General features: G+C 39.0%; 1 protein-coding gene across 1 annotated transcript in view; it reads left to right on the top strand.

Moving 5' to 3' along the window:
• Positions 1–14,653, top strand: part of LOC145987145 (ribosome biogenesis protein WDR12 homolog) — a 45,282-nt gene extending 30,629 nt beyond the window's left edge. Inside the window, exons 6-9 of the mRNA XM_083121645.1 lie at positions 2,377–2,453; positions 3,034–3,280; positions 5,127–5,259; positions 14,401–14,653. Coding sequence (XP_082977771.1) covers positions 2,377–2,453; positions 3,034–3,280; positions 5,127–5,259; positions 14,401–14,539 — 596 coding nt within the window. The 3' untranslated portion in view covers positions 14,540–14,653. The remainder of the gene's footprint in view (positions 1–2,376; positions 2,454–3,033; positions 3,281–5,126; positions 5,260–14,400) is intronic.
• Positions 14,654–19,140: the final 4,487 nt, after the last annotated feature.

Here is a 19,140-nt window from a genome sequence, read left to right as displayed (position 1 = left end):
AAAGAACCTGATCAACTAGTTCATTTGCTCGTTGTCGTAGTTTTTACATTGCAGAGATGTGTTACACCCGAGAAATTAGTGATTTTATGCAGTATTAGTGACGTCATTATTCGAATATGCACGTGTTTTGTGCATGTAGAACGAATTTATTTTTTAAAACCTGGTGCGAAATAGAGGAATTAAACGTACGCTGGTCACACATCGTTGTTAGGTTAGGAATGTTGGTTTGATGCCGATAGTAATTTTACGTATTTTTTGCCTGTAGAATGAAATTGTGGTGAAAATGGGCCCAAGTTCCTTTTGTTTTATTACGATTTCATCATGCTACAAATGTAACTTTTACATGGTTTGATTTTGATTTATGTCTGTTAACACATACTGCAGAGTTTTAGCGATTACTTAAGATTTTGTCAAATACACTTTTGTGGTTAGGTTAGGAATGTCAGGTTTGGTTGTCTTAGAATTAAAATAAAGACCCTGTACTAAGGTTCCGATTTATTTCTACATTCAATCCCATTAGTTTACGATATTTACTGTCGCTTGTCAACCGGAGAATACCTTTTCCATGGGAAACATGTATGATTGCGTAAGGTCATTTTGAAGTTGTTCTTTTTCAACATAAATAACTTTTTTCGAATCCAAATAGTGCTCATTATTTTAAGGAAGGTTCAAATTTCGTGTCACAATGATTGCCAAAATTCTATGATAATTAGTCTTCCTGCTAGGAAACTTTGAAAAAAAACATTCGGAACTGTTACCTTTTAATAGACAGATTTCGATGTTTTCCCGTAATATAAAATTGGTTCCAGCATGTGGAAAACTCAAATAATGGAGATATTTGATTCCAAAGTATGGCCTGCATATATATTTCTTTTAGGTGTATGGTTGGTCACCGGCCCCATTCACGTTCTGAATTTCCGAAATATGTACTATTTTCAATAAATTAAAAAATATAATAATTAAACTTATTGCACATTTTCTAAAGGTACATGACCTAATTTTCTGTTGTTTCTAATTTGTATTGATATAATTGAGCTTGTATACAAGTTACATTGTAAAGCTTTGATATATGCCACATTTTTTATTGATTTTTTACACCACCTTAATTGTAATGACTTAGTGAAAATGGGGAAGTACAATAGTTATTTATTTTTTCATTGAATAGCATTATATTAATCACTTCGTAAATTTTCAGCTAATAACTGTGTATATTCATTTTCATAATAATTAACGTGCCTGCATATTTAATTGAAAAACATGAGATTCAAAAGCAAAAATCATGACGACAAATATGTCTGGAAAAATTTCATTTCTGGTCTGGAAAACCTGGAAAAGTCAGGGAATTTCATAATCAAAAAATCGTAGCTACCCTGACTCCTCACAAATTTGCTTCTTTCTGCACAAACTTGATGGCAATTTCCTCCAGGTGGAGAAAAACTCTATTCAGTGTTTCAAACCCCCCAAATTTCAAGTCGAGCAAGCAGAATCGTAAATATCCTTCAAGGTTCTTTTTCCAATTTATTATTTCTGTTTGATTGTGTATTATAATAGCGGTATATAGTTTTTAAGTTCATGGAGAGTGTTAAATTGAAAACCTATCACCGCAGAGTTTTTCGTCTAGTGGAAGGACCTACTCAAAGTTTGCTACTCTCACCTGGAGCTGAAGTGCAATGTTGCTAAGTTTACGATTTCGGGACTTAGAATTCTTTCGGGGCGGTCAAATAAGATGTTGCGAAGTGTACATTATTCTGTAAATTATTTATTTAAAGTGATTTAAATGAATCCAGTTTGTGCAGAGGTCAGGTGCTGAAAGTTTTCTCAACAATAGTAGTTGGTTTGGCTAACAGAGCCCATCCGTACTGTCTGTTATTTTGGCAGGAAGGCAACAACATGCATATTTTAATAATAAAGAGGTTTCCTCGGATCTCAGCCAGGTGAATTCCGCTTGGGCTTTTGAGAGCTAACTTCAATCCCTGAAGATGAGAGTGACGTTAACTCTTAGAAGCCTATCCGTAAATTACCTGGCTGATATTCCGAAAAAACTATTTATAATTTGCTGCCAGGAAAGTTTCAAGGATTATGCATCTTTTATTTTAAAAGTGCTCATTTTAGCTTCATGGAACATTCCCTATGTACGTACTTGTAGAGTCACATACAGTTCTGGGTTGTAAAACTACCATTGACTTTCAATAGAACTTTTACAACCCAGAAGTGTCCGTGACTGCCTGAAACTCCATTTTCACATTTTTCAACATTGTAAGTTCTTTAGCCACAGACCCGTGAAAAACATACAATCATGATTTTACTGTACTTATTTCTTAACATGATATCCAGTTTTATTCTACATCATCTATTAATCTGAAATATAATTTACAGCAACAGACTCCGAGACTGGTGATGCACAATCAACAGGGAAGAAATTGAAAACTGCCTTTGGAAAATCTCAAATTCGAGTAAGTAGGCTACATATAAGTTGTTTTTTTTTTTATTTATACTGGTACCAATAACCAATATTTTAATAAAGCAGAATTCCATGAATAGCTCATTGTTTTTAATTAATGTACATGATTCATACCTTCATATCTATTAAAATGAATGATTGATTTTGAGTCTGTGCTTCAAGTCCACTTTACACACAGTAAGGCTAATAGGGACTGGACCTACAGTTTAAAGTGGGATCCAAACCACTATGTGCCTCCACCAGGAATCTAACCTGGGACCCATATATCTATGAAAAATAACAAAAAGGTAGGATTTTACCCAAAATTGCAGGCTTCTTATTAAAGTATTGGATTGGGTCAATTATCAATAAATTAACAATCTCTCACATTCATATGTTCTAAGAATATATATATTTTGTAACCTTGTATGTTTTTTTGTTGTTTTTTTTCACATTTTGGAGACCGTGAAAAAAGTACAATCAGTATCTTTGTTACCACAGCCCCATATTTAAAACAAAATCCAGAATCGGTTCATTTATATTTGCCCTTCCTGTTTGTATCAAATAAATATGTTACTATCGCTCTCTTTCAGGTTCCCCATTTGACTTTGAAAGGTCACAAGGAAGCAATATCAGCTGTAACGTGGACTGATCCTAAGGAGTTGTTAACGTCCTCGTGGGATCATACTTTGAAGCTTTGGGATGGAGATATTGGAGGAATTAAAACTGAGATTGTGGGGAACAAATCTTTCTTTGATATGTCCTGGTCTTCCATCAATAGGACTGTTGTAACAGCATCTGCCGATCGACTCATTAGACTTTATGATCCTCGTTCTGCAGGTTAATATGCATTTTCTTTCCATTATGCACAAGTAGGTTGGCATTGGCATTTACTAGGGATAGGAGAAGTTAGTAGATACCAAAATGTTGTGGTTAGTATTGTCAGATTAGTTTATTGCTCAATTGTGCGTAACGTGCTTCAGTAGTTTCATTTTGTTACTGTTCTTCTAAATACTTATAAAGTGATAATTAGAGACATGCATATTTCGTTTTTGACGAAAACACTAAATGTGAAATAACACATTGTAATGTTATAGCGCAGTAAATAAAGGGCTATAAATAAGGTCGAGCCAAAATTCCTACATTTTTCAGGTTTAAATGGATGTAAATTCTTTAAAAGTGTTTGGATCCAAAATTGTTACACTTATAGTTAAAGTAGGTGTTTTTATAGAGTTCAAATAATTTTACACAAGTGAACTACGACTTATCATTTCCGAACTATGACCAAAATTCCAAACTGTACTCATATCGACTGGCCGCCATCTTTATCCGGCATTTTGAGGATAACGCACACATGCGATTCTCCGCGACTTTTAGTAAGTTATTCCAAGTAACTTGAAAAAGAAATCCTGAAATTTTTAGCTTTATATAAATTATTTGAGCTCACAACCCTTTATTTACTGGGCTATTAATTTTTCTTGTTTCTGAAAGGTATGAGGTGCATTTTCCCCACACTGTTTTGTCACGAAATAATGTGAAATGAACTGCAAAATGTAAAATAGACTCTTAAACACACAATTTAGAGTTTATTTACACTTTCTGAAGTCAGAATTATCCTGAGAGTTATGCAATTCACGGAATATTGATTAATCCTACTGTAAATATTTGAGAAGCAAAAAATTGCCCCATTTATACAGGAATAAACTTAATATAAATTTCCTATTAGAAGGGATATGTTTATTTTTTGTAGTAAAAAAAAGGTAAAGTGCTTCCCTGTGCTTTGCCCCACGCCATGAAGGCATATAGGGAGTGTGGAGTTAGGGCCCCATACTTTCTTGATCACGGCCGAAGGTGGGGGTGATGTGATCAGCACCACAGCCCTGGTCACCTTTACCCCCTAGAGATTCCTCCAGGTACCCACTTTATAAGATGCTGGCTGGGTGCCGGAGCCGTTTGAACAGTTGGAAAAAAATCCCGGTTCTCCCCCGCTGGGGATTGAACCCGGGTCTCTCGCATGGTAGTCAGACGCCCTAACAATTGAGCTACCACAGGTGACACAACACATCGACACAATAGTCTAGTTCTTGCCACATTTGCATCAACATGGGCCTGTCAATAGTGTCTTATCGCTGCGATTATACACTCTCTTAAATCTACTATATCACGTGGCATCGGTGGGACGAATACCATGTGTTTGATAAAACCCCACAAAAAAGCAGTCGCACGGTGTAAGGTCCGGTGATCTTGGGGACCAAAGATGCTGTCACCTAGTGGCAGGAATGTGAAGTCTCAGCTTAACAAAACATACACGCACAAACTGTTTGTATTCCTCGATCGTTCTGGACTGGTTTCATTAACGTAAGTTCAACAGTTTACTTTCAATAAATTTTTGTAACTCCTCAATTATTGCTGAAACACCTGTTGTGTATATACTATAAAGAAGGTGACAATATGTCGGATTGAAATAATTTTTAAGGTTCCACTTGATTCATGGACTATATTGTAGAATTTTCTAAATTTGTTTTTGCTTGTGCTTATTATTTTTCTATAGTTATTTATTGGTTTATTTAGAACAAGAGTTTTTGTTGTTGGGTAGAAAGCAGCTACACCTGTATGCAGTGCAATTTAATTTTGGGGGCAAGTATTCACAATTGATTACTTAGACGGGTATATTTTTATTTCCCAGAGGGTTCCCTGGTGAAGTCAAGTTTTTCATCCCATAAAGAGTGGGTCCAAACCGTACAGTGGTCTACAACAAATGGAAATACTTTTATCTCTGGCTCATACGATGAAGATGTGAAGCTGTGGGATACCAGAAGGTAAGAGATTAAACAGGTATAATTTGTAACTAGCAAACACAGTTTCTGAGATATGAACATTTTTTTTTTAAACGTGGAGGAAATTTTAAATTTCCTTCCGAAAACAAGCACGGACGTTGTCAGAATATATTTTTTCTGTGAAACTACCAGCAGCAAGTGCCCAATTCTTGCCACGAGAATGGAACACATATCAGGAAATCTGCAGGTACCATTCTGAACGATCACGTGCTGGGTGTTGCCTATGTGAAGAAAATTAGACATAGCTTTCATAGTATCCGATAAAAAAATGGAATTTTTAATTTCCCACCAAACAAAAAATAACATTGTATTTATAATAGAATATTTTTTTTCTCTGAAAGTATCAGCAGCAAGTGTTCAATTCTTGCCACGAGAATGGAACACACATCGGGCAATATCAATATGAAGGAATGCTTTTGAACTCTCACATCCTGGCGTTGCTTAGATGGGGACTCAATGAAATTCAAATTTCATAAGAAGAAAAAAATATTTACTTTCTGTTTGGTAAAGGATTTTGAACCGTAGGTTCATAGCCTAATCTTGACTGAACAAAACAAGGTATCATCTGTGACTCTATAGAGAAGCCCAAGTTAAAGAGTTCAGTATGGGCTGTTATGGGCTTTTACTTTTGAGATCCCCACCCCCAAACAAGTGTGTTTCTGTCAGAAACAAGTCGTTAACATTTGAAGAGAAAATAATAAATATGCAAAAAGGAGAGGAAATGTAAGGTTTTGATGGTCTATACCTTCTTTTACAATTCAGAACATTCAAAAAATATCCTTTTCTTTCTTATGTTAACCGTGATTTGGGGAGTTAAAAATAACAGCCTTCCCCCTGTTGCCATTTGCTGCAAACACATGTTGGGAAGAGGGAAGGGGTGGGGAATGGCCAGGCAAAAGTTCGTGAATAGGCTTCCATCTTGGGGCCAGGTCAAGAAATTTATTATTTGTGTGTGCGCTTTCTAGTTTTGGGGAATTTTTCTCTGAAAAGAGGCATATTGTATTCATTGGCGGATCTTCAGGAAGACCCCCGGTTCACTTGATCTACCCAAAGGATGACTAACTATTATAAAAAGTATTTATAGCATTATATTAAAAGAACATAAAATGATCGAGCAGTTCTTTTCCAGATAGTAAAGTTGGATGCAAATGCATAAATAGGGAATAGATTTATGAGATACCTAAGTCAATTTAATCCGGGACTTGTTGCTTGCAAGGCAAATAACGTTAACTGATGGACACAAAGCGAGAGCATTTTAGATTGAATATTTCCAAAGTCTTGTCTCTTTCTTTCTGTAATCATTGTTCACACAAATACAACAGAACTTCATCTACTTCACACCTCTAGTAATTAATTAATTGAGTTTTAAATCCACTTTTCTGCACAGATATGTTAATTGGGACTGGACCTACGGTTTTATGTGAGATACGAACCACTATGTGCCTCCACTGGGTATGGAACCCTAATCCCTTTATTAAAATGCGAAGACCCGGGGGGGAGGGGGAGATTTGCTTTGGTGTATGCCGGTATTATAGTGAACACTGTTCCGTTTCAAATGAGACAGTGCACCGAAAAATGTGAAAGAGGCCTCCTCAATGGCGCAGTGGTAATGTTGTAACCCCGTAATCAAGGGGTCCCGGGTTTGATACCCGTTGGAGAGACGTAGTTGTTCAGATCCCACTTTAAACTGTAGGTCCAGTCCCGATTTGCCTTTCTGTGCATAAAGGAAAGAAAAACACTGCCGACGCATGTGATAAAATAGAGAGCAAGACGTATGAAAAGTATATTCGGAAACAGTTATTTTCAAATCTTCCTCCACGGACCATCATTATTCTGGACCAACAGCTGCAAGAATGAACAGCTTCCCACCAAGTCATGCATTCTTGTATGTTCTTGGTCAAAGCAAACTATTGTAGGTGGCAGCACCCCTGTTGTGACCCCATGCTTTTGATGGGCAATTCTTCTCCCATTTAAATACATGGGGAATTTGATGCTGAACGTGCTGCTATTACATTAAATTACAAGTTTAATTTCATCTTAACATCGGAAATTATGTCTGAACATCAGTGCTGTGAAACTAAGAATTTTAATAAGATGAGCGTCAACAACAGAAAAGATATCGGAACTAAAAAAAAGCCTTAAAATTTGCACAGCACTTGTTTACGTCACTTTAATTTCACAATTTAAGTGCTTTATTCTTGTGAATCTGGTAAAGAATAATACATAATATTTCCACACGACTGTACTTTTTTTTATAGCTAGTTGTTATTAATACCTATGGTTCTCTATTTTAACAAAGAGAAAACTAAATATATGCTTACAGGCCGAAACCAAGTGTTAGGTAATAATCAAAATCTAATTATTGATAACAACTCGTTTGAACCAGTTTCCAAATTCAAATACTTAGGAGTAATATTAACAAATGAAAATTATATTAAAGAGGAAATAAAAAGGAGGCTTAATTCAGGAAATGAAGGTTACTTTCTCTCTTCATAAAATTTTGTCTTCTCGTTTAATATCTAAGAAACTAAAAGTTAAAATATACAAAACCGTAATTTTGCCTGTAGTATTATATGGATGTGAAACTTGGTCCCTTACATTGAAAGAGGAACATAAATTGAGAGTATTTGAAAATAAGATCCTTAGGAAAATCTTCGGACCTAAAAGGGATGAGGAGACAGATGAGTGGAGAAGGTTACATAATTTAGAACTACATAATTTGTATTCATGTCCAGATATTATTAGAATAATTAAATCAAGAAGACTTAGGTGGGCAGGCCATGTGGCACGAATGGGAGAGGAAAGAGGAGTTTACAGGATTCTTGTTGGGAAACCTGATGGTAAGAGACCTGTAGGAATGCCAAGACGAAGATGGGGGGACAACGTTGAGATAGACCTAAGGGAAATCGGTAGGGATGGAAGAGAGTATATAGAACTTGCTCAAGATAGGGAAAGATGGAAGGCCTGTGTTGCTGCAGCCATGAACCTTCGGGCTTAAGAAGGCTAGGGAGTTACAGTCAACTCTCGATTCTACGACCCCGGGTATAACGACCCTCTCGAAGTAACGACCCTTTTCCCGGGAACCGTGAAAAATTTGGGAAAAAAAAGTTGAAAAATTGAAGGAAATCGGCCGAAAATGCGTTGTTTTTCCTCCACTCATTCCCTTTACGAGCGCTCTACCGCTCACAATTAGGTCTGAACTAAAAATAGACACCACCACACCATGCTTGAGTTATATCCAATAGCACTTGACCTCTGCCCTCCCCTCCCTCAAGTGCACCAATGTTAACCCGCACCAGACTGCCACTACTCAACGCGCCAGGCTTCTTTTGCCACGCTTGCTCTTGGATACGCGAGAAGAGAAGATCGAATGTGCTTGGATGTTATTTTAAATCGACTTGACTTGTTTCCTTGTCCTAAGAGCTGCTGAAAACTCGCGGGGGAGGGTGGGAGCAGCCCGAAATGACTGCTGGACTTGCAGTCTTTGCCAATGTGTATGGCAGGTCAAGCTCTTTCATCGACAAATACACCACCTTGAGAGATAAGATCGCAGGAATGTTCGAAAATACAGATCCGTGGCACCTGCAAGTCTGGCCCATCTGACCAGCTCTGACCTACAGTTCAGCAGGTTCCCGTGAGTGAGCAACTCTTGGCCTTGTAGCCGACAACTTCCGGTAACCACTTTCATTCAAAACGTGTTCTTTGTTCCCTGCAACACTTCATAAAAAAGCGAAACTGTCAAGAGATAATCAAAACCACATAGGTGAACTAAAGATCGTCAACCCGCTTAATGCGTTGTCATCCAGGTTTCCACAAAAGTTTACTTCGATCTTACGTGCATCATAACTCCCGTTTCCCACTTCATACGTTTTCCTAATTGTGTCGATGTCGTAATATCTGCCAAAAAAGTGTTCCATTGGCTGACTGACTTCTCCCTCTTTTCCTGTCAGCAAACGTAAAGGGGGGGGGGGGGGGAATGCAGATTGTTTCGGCCACGATTTTTTTGCTGATGCGGGCTGATTACAGGCGAGGGTGGAAAAGTCTTCCTTTCCTTTGAAGTCTAAAATGGGGCAACCAGTTCTGGATATATTCTTGAAAACGAACAAAAACCATAGAACAAGTAAAAAAAAGTGACCCTTTCCCCAGCTCATTCTCCGCCACTGGTGTGCACGGCAATGTTGATATTTTTTTTTTTTTTAATGCTGTTGTCTGCATAGGAAATATTGCCCATATTATTGTCTGTTGCATGGTAAAACGTAAAGCAAGGGTCATTTCTTTCTTCTTTACAGTGCTGTTAAAACTTCCGTCTTCGACAGTTGCGTTATCTTTAAAATGCTGGGACTTTTCTCTATGTTCTGCGCCTTCTGATAAGCAAATGTAAATTTAATTTGCATCCACTTTTCTTCAGAACCATTCATGTGGAGGAAAAAAAAAGAGTGTTCAATATAGGAATGGTCGCTGAGACCGATTAAAAAGACATTATTCAAGGGGAAAAGGTTTGGAGGGGTGGGTGTTTGACATCAAGAATACTCCTAAATACAACATTAGATCGTCCATTAACGTGAGAGTAAATAACGATCTACCATTTTGATATGTGAAAATGCGCAGTTTCATAAAGCTTGTTTTCAGTTCATTTTATGCTGATGGGCTAATCAGGACTAAATATACAGTTTAAAGTTAAATTCAATTCCAAACCCAAATGATTATCGACTGCCACTGACGTGTCATAGAATACGCATTGGGTGAAAACAGAACGCAAGTTGCGAGTTTCCTTTTTCACGCTGGATTACAATATGGATTTTTTTAATGCTGTTGTCTGCATAGGAAATATTGCCCATATTATTGTCTGTTGCATGGTAAAACGTAAAGCAAGGGTCATTTCTTTCTTCTTTACAGTGCTGTTAAAACTTCCGTCTTCGACAGTTGCGTTATCTTTAAAATGCTGGGACTTTTCTCTATGTTCTGCGCCTTCTGATAAGCAAATGTAAATTTAATTTGCATCCACTTTTCTTCAGAACCATTCATGTGGAGGAAAAAAAAAGAGTGTTCAATATAGGAATGGTCGCTGAGACCGATTAAAAAGACATTATTCAAGGGGAAAAGGTTTGGAGGGGTGGGTGTTTGACATCAAGAATACTCCTAAATACAACATTAGATCGTCCATTAACGTGAGAGTAAATAACGATCTACCATTTTGATATGTGAAAATGCGCAGTTTCATAAAGCTTGTTTTCAGTTCATTTTATGCTGATGGGCTAATCGGGACTAAATATACAGTTTAAAGTTAAATTCAATTCCAAACCCAAATGATTATCGACTGCCACTGACGTGTCATAGAATACGCATTGGGTGAAAACAGAACGCAAGTTGCGAGTTTCCTTTTTCACGCTGGATTACAATGCAAGTCAAGGAAGGGGTTTGGACTGCTCCCTTGAATGGGGAAGGGGGAAGGGTGAATGAAGTTGGTTGAAGCAAAGAAAAGTGACTTTTTTTTACGATGTATTTTACACATCCGAACCAGAACGAAAATTACAGCCCTGCCTTTATTTTTTTTTGTCTGGTACCTAGAGAGGTTGTGTTGTTTCTCCCGAGAGATCTAATCTTACCAGTTAATCTTGTAACAAACAATGCTCCAGTAGACCCATATAAAATCCAACATTCATTCTGCCCGATTATCTCCCGACTTTTGCTGGCACCAGTCTGACTGGTGTCAAGATTCTTCGAGTTTCACTTGCAATAAGCGAGAGATTGTTTTCCTTTCCATTGGTCTCAGTGCAAACGGGTTTCTCATGAACTAGAATTGTAAGAATTTCCTGGGAAAGCAACGACTGTGCACAATTGAAACAAAGTAACATTAATTTAAATTCTCTTTTGTGAAAACTTTTTCATGTTCTATTTTCCTTTTCACAACACGCATCCTGTGCATAACAGGTTGTATAACTACCAGGATAAATGTTGTTACCATCTCCTAGGCATCTTTGTGTCCGTTTGAGCACCCTTTAAGCTGAAAATTGGTGCAAATTCCAATAACGACCCCTTCGAAATAACGACCCTTTTCCCGGGAACTGTGAAAGGTCGTTGAATCGAGAGTTGACTGTAGTTAGTTAGTCTCTATTTTATACATACACATTTATCGAAAAGAATAGTTATTACAAAAAATATGTTACATTCTCTTTCATATCTCGCAACCTCTAGGGCTTTCTTATTTATAGGAATTATAATTTTAAAAGGACGAAAATACGAGGGTGAAATGTCTGCTTAATACAAAGAAAACATATGCTAATATTAAGTTATCAGATAGAGCATAGTGTATAATAATAAATATTATGTGCTTTTCCACCTAATACATTTTCTCTGTAATTTGGGTAGTTTCTCAGATTCCTACTCCCGTCTTTTAATTTCACATACTCGCAAGTCACAACAAGAGGAAACATAAAAGTGTAGTGTAAAAATCTTATTTTTTTTTTAAATATAGACCCATGACAGCTAGGGACGACCAAAATTACGTCAAGTTTAGTGCTCTTTGTGCATAAATATACTATATTTAGCCCATCTGAGCTACCCTGTCGTTGCGCTTTAATATATTAATTCTTAGGTTCAGGAGAATGTAATTTTCAGAAACTTATGACTTGCTACATAATCCTAAAGATTTGCTAAACACATTTTTGTTATCGATTTACACGAGAAATTCTTACCTTCGTTGAAAATAACGTTTGAATAGCCATCCTATCGTGCTCCAATGTAAATCTTAGGGCAACCAGATGACGAACGTAATTATTTAGGGACACAACAGGGCTGGCGCCTCTAGCAGAAAAGTTTGGCAGTGAACAGCTCCGTTGACCACTAACATTTGTTGCGGGGTGTACTACAACAGACGCTCGATGTGCGCTGGAGCTTTCTTCTACTGTGCACCATGTGGCAACACTGTTGCCATAAGCTCCATACTGAACTCTTAAGTTGGGCTCACCAATAGCGATCATAGCTTCCAGGATAAAAAATATTATTCGGATCTTGACGAATTCCAAATTTTCCTCTTGAAAATGCTCCTGGCATTAAGGCAAAACTGGGGAAATCGGCCCCGGTATCTAAGGGTTAAATTGACACTCTTAGCAAGACAATATAACCCAATATGAAATTACGAGGCGCATCCAGAAAGTAAGTTTCCCTATTTTTTAAAACAAAAAACAACACAGTTTCAGGAAACCATTTATTGGCAACAGGTACAGCAAAGGTTCAACTATTTTTCAACATAGCAACCACCAGAATTGAGACACTTGTCGTATCGTGGTATCAACTTTTGGATCCCACTGTCGTAGAACTCTGCCGCCTGTGAATGGAACCAGCGTGTGACAGACATCTTCAGCTCTTCATCGTTGCCAAAACGCTCACTGGAGGAGAGGAATTTCTTGAGGTGCAAGAAAACGTGAAAATCGCTGGGATCCAGATCAGGACTGTAAGGTGGATGATCAAACAACTCCCAGCCAAATTCCGTCAAAACTGCTGCTGTGCGCCGATCCGTATGTGGACGAGCATTGTCATGGAGGAGCACACCACCTGCAGTAAGCATGCCACGCCTCTTGTTTTGAATGGCACGTCGCAATTTCCTTAGTGTTCACAGTAATGGTCAGCGTTCACTGTTTCACCTCTGGGGAGGAAGTCAATGAGCAAAATGCTCTTCCTGTCCCAAAACACAGTGCACATCACTTTCTGTACCGACAGCGTCTGTTTGAATTTCTTCTTGACCGGAGATCCACTATGTCGCCAATGCATTGACTGCTGCTTGGTTTCCGGGGTGAAGTGCGAAATCCACGTCTCATCGCCCGTGACGATCCTGTCATGGTACCGTTGCAGGAATGTCAGTGCTGCTCCTGAATGTTTCATTTTGTGTTCGGGTGTCAGGTTTTTCGGCACCCACCTGGCACACAATTTTTTGAACAGCAGGCGCTGCGTGACAATCTCATGCAACACAGATCGCGATATCTGCGGAAAAAGGCTACTCAACTCCGTAATCGTGAAGCGACGGTTCTCTACGATGCGCTGCCGCACCAGCTCAACCAGATCATCAGTGATGAGGGACGGACGTCCACTGCGCTCTTCATCATGGACACTTTGACGATCTTCCGAAAACTGCTGACACCAGCGACGCACCATCTGCTTACTCATAATGTTCGGCCCATAGACCTCACAAAGCTGACGATGAATGTCAATTGGCGCAATGCTTTGTGCATTTAGGAACTTTATCACCGACCGAACCTCGCATGCGGCGGGAGAAGGAATACGAGCTTCCATTTCGGACCACTGCTGCCTCGCTACTGGCATGCGGCGGGAGAAGGAATATGAGCTTCCACTTCGGACCACTGCTGCCTCGCTACCGGCACCGGGCAGGATCTGTTCGCCTGGCATATGATTGATACGTCTTAGCAATTTACACGGCTCATTTGTTTACTTTCACGGGAAAAAAATAGGGAAACTTACTTTCTGGATGCGCCTCGTATAATGCCTTGCCACAAAAATTTAAAAAAAAATTGTCCCGATCTAAAGTAGAAAGTTAGTAATGGGGTTGTAGTAATGAAAAATTAAGTCTCTTTAGCTACTAGGATTCTTGTCCTAATGCTAATTGTTTTAATGATATTAGATTTGCTCGGTTTGTTATTTATGTTGGTGCTCATAAGAGCTGGGTATGGTTCAAGACTATGATTATTCACAAATAATCATCATTACAAAATTCAAGTAAACTATTTCAGAACATAGTGATGAAAGAAGGTAAAATGTAAGCAAAACACTGGTTAATTTCAGGGGACCAAGCTGAAAAAACTTAAATAAAATCGAGGAAAATTTTATAACGGTTTGCTGTGTTGGGACTGTCTAGAATGAATGTATAATGCAGGAAAATATAAAATCTGGGAATGCAACATCATGGTTCCACTGTACTAAATTGAATTTTCTATGAAGGGAATTGTTTCCATTAGAGCAAGTAGCGGAAGATCCAAGTTTGTCATCAATCATGATACTTTGAATAGATGGGATGTGGCAATGTTAATGCTCATTGCATATCATGTATCACATGACCATAACTTTTAAGAAAATGAAATGTACTATGGTATTTGTTTCTCCTGTTTTCAGCCCAAAAGCCTCATTGTATGATATGAAAGGACACGACGACAAAGTCCTGTGTTGTGATTGGTCCAATCCAGAGCAGATCCTATCAGGTGGAGCTGACAACAGGTTGCTTATCTTTAAAAACAGGAGTGAAATGAAGTGATAAAAAAGTCTCATTTGGAATTCCATGCAAGATCTCATTCCATCATGATATATATATGTATGTAAAAAAAATTACATTGTTGTAAAATAAAATTCAATAATTAATAGAAAAGAATGTCCATGTCTTGTTTCTTCATCTTCCAGCATCCCTTATTCATAACCATTGATTTTCAACATAATTGAAGATACATTACGGTGATAATTGGGTGTAAATTATCTTTTTCTTACCACTGCGTTTGGTGAGACTTCAAAATTTTGCTTCCCATAAAACACTAAACCCCAGGACTGGTTAAGTTTGCAGCAAAGTTTCACGTGTCGAAACTTGAACATACACATAGGAAATAGTTCCCTTCAGGCAGGTTTTATTCCACTTGCAACTTGTCTACTTGCAACATATCAATTATCTAACTTTTAATGTATACACAAAATAACGCAATAACAGTTACAAACTCAATCTGTTACAATCACTGAGCAGGTAAATTTGTAACTTTAAATTTCCCAACTGAAATCTGAAAACAAGTAACATGGAAACCTTAGTGCAAGTCAAGGTGTGTAGCAGTGAAATTGAACATGGATATTCAGCACATGTTTATGTTTCATGTTAGCATTGCTAACCATATTGTCTTAAACCTTACATGCACATACTCTAAATATGGGAGTTATTAAAATATGTCGATTTTGTATACTACTACGCGTACAATATGAATTTAGCACTATGGAAGAGATCAGCCTTGAGAAAGTATGGCTAACCTCAAAAGATGTCTCAAATGGAATTGTTTAACCTTTATCAGGTGGATCCTCGTGCACGTGTTCTCTCGTTAAAGATATATTATTTTCAAGCACTCACTTTTCAAACTTGTTGTCAGGAAGTGTAAAAAAAAATCATAGATTGAGAACTAATGTCATAGAGAGATGAAATTGGTTTTGTTTTCTTTCTTCAAGTCTGGGCTTTTAGCAGAGTTAAAATTTATACATTGTATTTCCCAATAATTAGTGTTAAAAGAAGAAAATTGAAGTTTCTTTTAAAAAAATGCCGCCCTCCTGATTCAAGTGAATGAAAAACACAGCAGTGGTACATTCCTACAACCAAGCAAAGTTTACTTGAAATCAGACTGATACTTCTTGGCTAAAAAGATAACATTGTATAAAGCAGCAGTGATGCCAGCTTACAGAACAATTTTCGGAATTTTGCTTCTAGCATCGGCCCTATGGAAGCTGGATGGACAAATTGGAGGGAAGCATAACCAAAAACCACTCTTATGAGTATATGTAATGCCGCAACTTTCGAAATAAAAAAAGGAAATTACGGTGTTGGAAAATTTTGCATAATTACAAAAAAATTCAAACTTTGGGCCTTTGCCCCGCTTTCCCCATGGACCCTTAATTGGACGTTCCTTAAAATTTTGTTCTTTACTCATTCTTACACGTAGAATTTAAATTTTTAAAAAAGATCCAGTAGTTGAGAAGTTATAGCCCTTTATCTTTAATTTATCCCATAGTAAAAAAAGGGAAACCAATGGCGCTTCTTAATAATAGTAACAATGGATATATTAACTCTGATGAACTTACTATTCATTTTTCCACGTAAGTTTTTTTTCCAGTGACCGATTTTGCCACTCGTCAGGCGTGAACTGTCTTGCTGCAGCTGGCAAGTTTCTTTCTTCTTCCACTTGCGCTTGTGGCAGTGCTAGTTGACGCAGCCCTTTCACTTTTTGCCATTCTCGTGCGGATGTAGAGCTTCCTTCCGTTGCCGCGCCTCGGGGTTTTGGCGCTGCACAAGGCAGTTCCAGATCTTGTCTGCTTTCGCGGAGCAGTGTTTGTTCGTGTGGTGCCCAGGCGGGGGCTTCTTCAAGTTTGCGCTACAGGAAAAGAAACTCCCAGTGCCGGACATCATAGCTTCTGTGGAAAAAGCCGCCTTCCTTGCAAAAATGCCAGAAGAGGGACATAACATAAGAAAATTGTGTGCTTCCATCCTTAAAGAGCACCTGTGTGCCCCCGACTCCCCGTGGGATGCTTCAATTACACTCCAAACTTAGCAGCAAACTTAGGAAATTCAAAAAATGGCTCTCCTCCAACAATCTCAGGTGCATGCATGCAGACAGACAAAGGAAACCAATACGTAATAATGACTAAGGTAACTTACTCAGCGAAAATGAAAGAAAAACTCAACTCTGAAGGTTACAGACCACTTGACCCCTCCCCCCTGAACAAAATACGCGAAAAAATCAAAACAGCCCTCGACTCATCCCCCTTTTTCACAGAGGAGGAGAGGAAGAACCTAAAAGTTCAGGACCCAGATATCCCTGCAGTCTGTGGCATCCCAAAAACCCACAAACCTGGAACCCCCCTCCATATAATAGTCGCCAGCTTCAAACATCCAGGAAACAGACTTGCAAAATGGCTACAGCGGAAGATCAGTGAACACAGCCACCGTCTGAAGTACTGTGTCTGAAACAGCGAGGAAATAAAGGAAATGGTCATTGGATACGTGGGAGCTGACAGCATAAAAATGGCCAGCGTAGATATCCAGGAAATGTACCCGTCCATACCAAGAAGTCTTGCTGTAAGTGAAACCAGGAAGTGGCTATTATCTAACCCCAAGCCCATATGAAACTGAACTAATCATTTCCCTCCTGGAAGTTTGCCTGGAAACCTCTGCCCTTCAGTTTGAAGGCCAATTCTTATATGAAGAGGAAGGCCTAGCCATGGGAAACCCTCTATCCGCTATCCTCTCCAACATAGTAATGAATGCAATAGAATCCAACGTCTTGTCCTCACCCATCCTCTCCGGAATTGGCTACAGGCAGTATGCTGACGACTCCATCCTCCTATACAAAAACCCTGAGCAATTACAAGCAGCTGTACGATTGCTTAATTCGGCTCACCCAAGCATTCACTTCATACCAGGGGAAGAAAAAGACAATACACTAAACTACCTAGATTTCTCCATAAGCAGGAAAAATGGCAAATTCAAGACTAATATATTCAGAAAACCCAACTCCGGAATGCAATAAATCCACAAACTTTCTGGTCACTGCATGACAAAAAAACAACATCTGGATCAACTTCTTCCAAAGGGCCATCAACCTCACCTCGGAACCCGAAGACCTACATACTGAATTTGAGCATATCCTCTCCATTGGCATCAGCAATGGATACATCTGACAGGAACTCCTCCAACTCCTTTACACTACCAAAAGAAGAAAAATGAGAAAAGATGGAAAGGAAATGGATCGGCCTCCCCTGACATCCTGATTTAACCAAAAAAATCCAAAAAGTTCTTTCCAGACACAGTTTCAAGATAGCAGACCACCCCCCTCCTTCCATAGCCTCCCACCTAACCCATTCCAAACGTTATTGCACCGACCCTAATGGAAGAAGTGGCATCTACATGGTCACCTGCGCATGTGGAGGCAAGTATGTAGGGATGACAAAGCACCAGCTTGATGAAAGGAGCATGATGCTGACCACAGACTTAGGAAGAGGAGGAGAACAGGCCTTTCTTGCCACCTCATAGATGAAAACAACAGCATAGGCTCTTCAAAAATAATCATGCAAGCAAAATCCGCACTGGAAAGGTTTTCAAAAGAAACGTATGCAATAGTGACCATGCCTGCCAACCTCAACACCAATACCGGGGCCCTCAATAAAACTGGATTCACGCCATCAGGAATATGCACACCCACCCAATCTGCTCTTCTCCAGCAGCAAGCACCCACCCAACCTGCTCCTCCCCTGCAACAAGAAACCAAGTAGAGACCCCAAACGTTCGCAAAAAAGCCTGCCTGCGCACCACACGAACAAACACCACTCCGCGAAAGCAGACGACAAGATCTGGAACCGCCTCGTGCAGCACCAAAAGCCCGAGGTGCGGCCACTCTACACCCGCACGAGAATGGCAAGACGTGAAAGGGCTAGCGCCGCCACAAGCGCAAGCGGAAGAAGAAGGAACCACGCCTGACGAAGCCACCAGACGAGTGGCGAAATCCATCGCTGGAAAAAACTTATGCTGAAAAATGAATAGTAAGTTTATCAGTGTTAATTACCTATCTCCGCGTAACCGCCAAAGTGATATCTTTAGATACAATGTGAATGGATATATTGTTTTGTAATTTGAGTATGTACTGTAATACTTTAGATCAGTGGCATATACTGGGTACAGAATATGGGCTATCTCACTATATCACAATGTTCGAATGGACAAAAAATTTCATTGTGGGGAGGGAGGGTTTAGGGATTTTGAAATATTTATGTAGGACTAGACGCGAGAATAAAATATATAACAAACTTCTTGCCTTGTATATAGCTTTTCGAGTGTCAGACCTACATATCTTCACGATTTGAAGCTTGGGCCCTCCTCGTTGGCATAGTGGCAACATCGCCATGAAACAAAGGTGTCTCTGGTTCGATACCCGGTGGAGGCAGGTGGTTCGGATCCTACATTAAACTATAGGTCCAGTCCTCTCTCTGTGTACAAAGTGGACTAAAAAATAAAATTCAACAACGATTTGAAACTTATCCTCATATGTAAGCCGAGTAAATTGCTGTTATTTTTAGGTGCGGTCATAAGCATAAACCATAAACGGACAGCCAACAAACTCC

The sequence above is a fragment of the Lepisma saccharinum genome, chromosome 4 (genome assembly GCF_977018435.1).
Source record: "Lepisma saccharinum chromosome 4, izLepSacc3.1, whole genome shotgun sequence".
NCBI classification, from domain to species: Eukaryota; Metazoa; Arthropoda; class Insecta; order Zygentoma; family Lepismatidae; genus Lepisma; species Lepisma saccharinum.
Note: the sequence above shows the minus strand (reverse complement) of the source record. Positions and strands in the feature narration are given on the sequence as shown.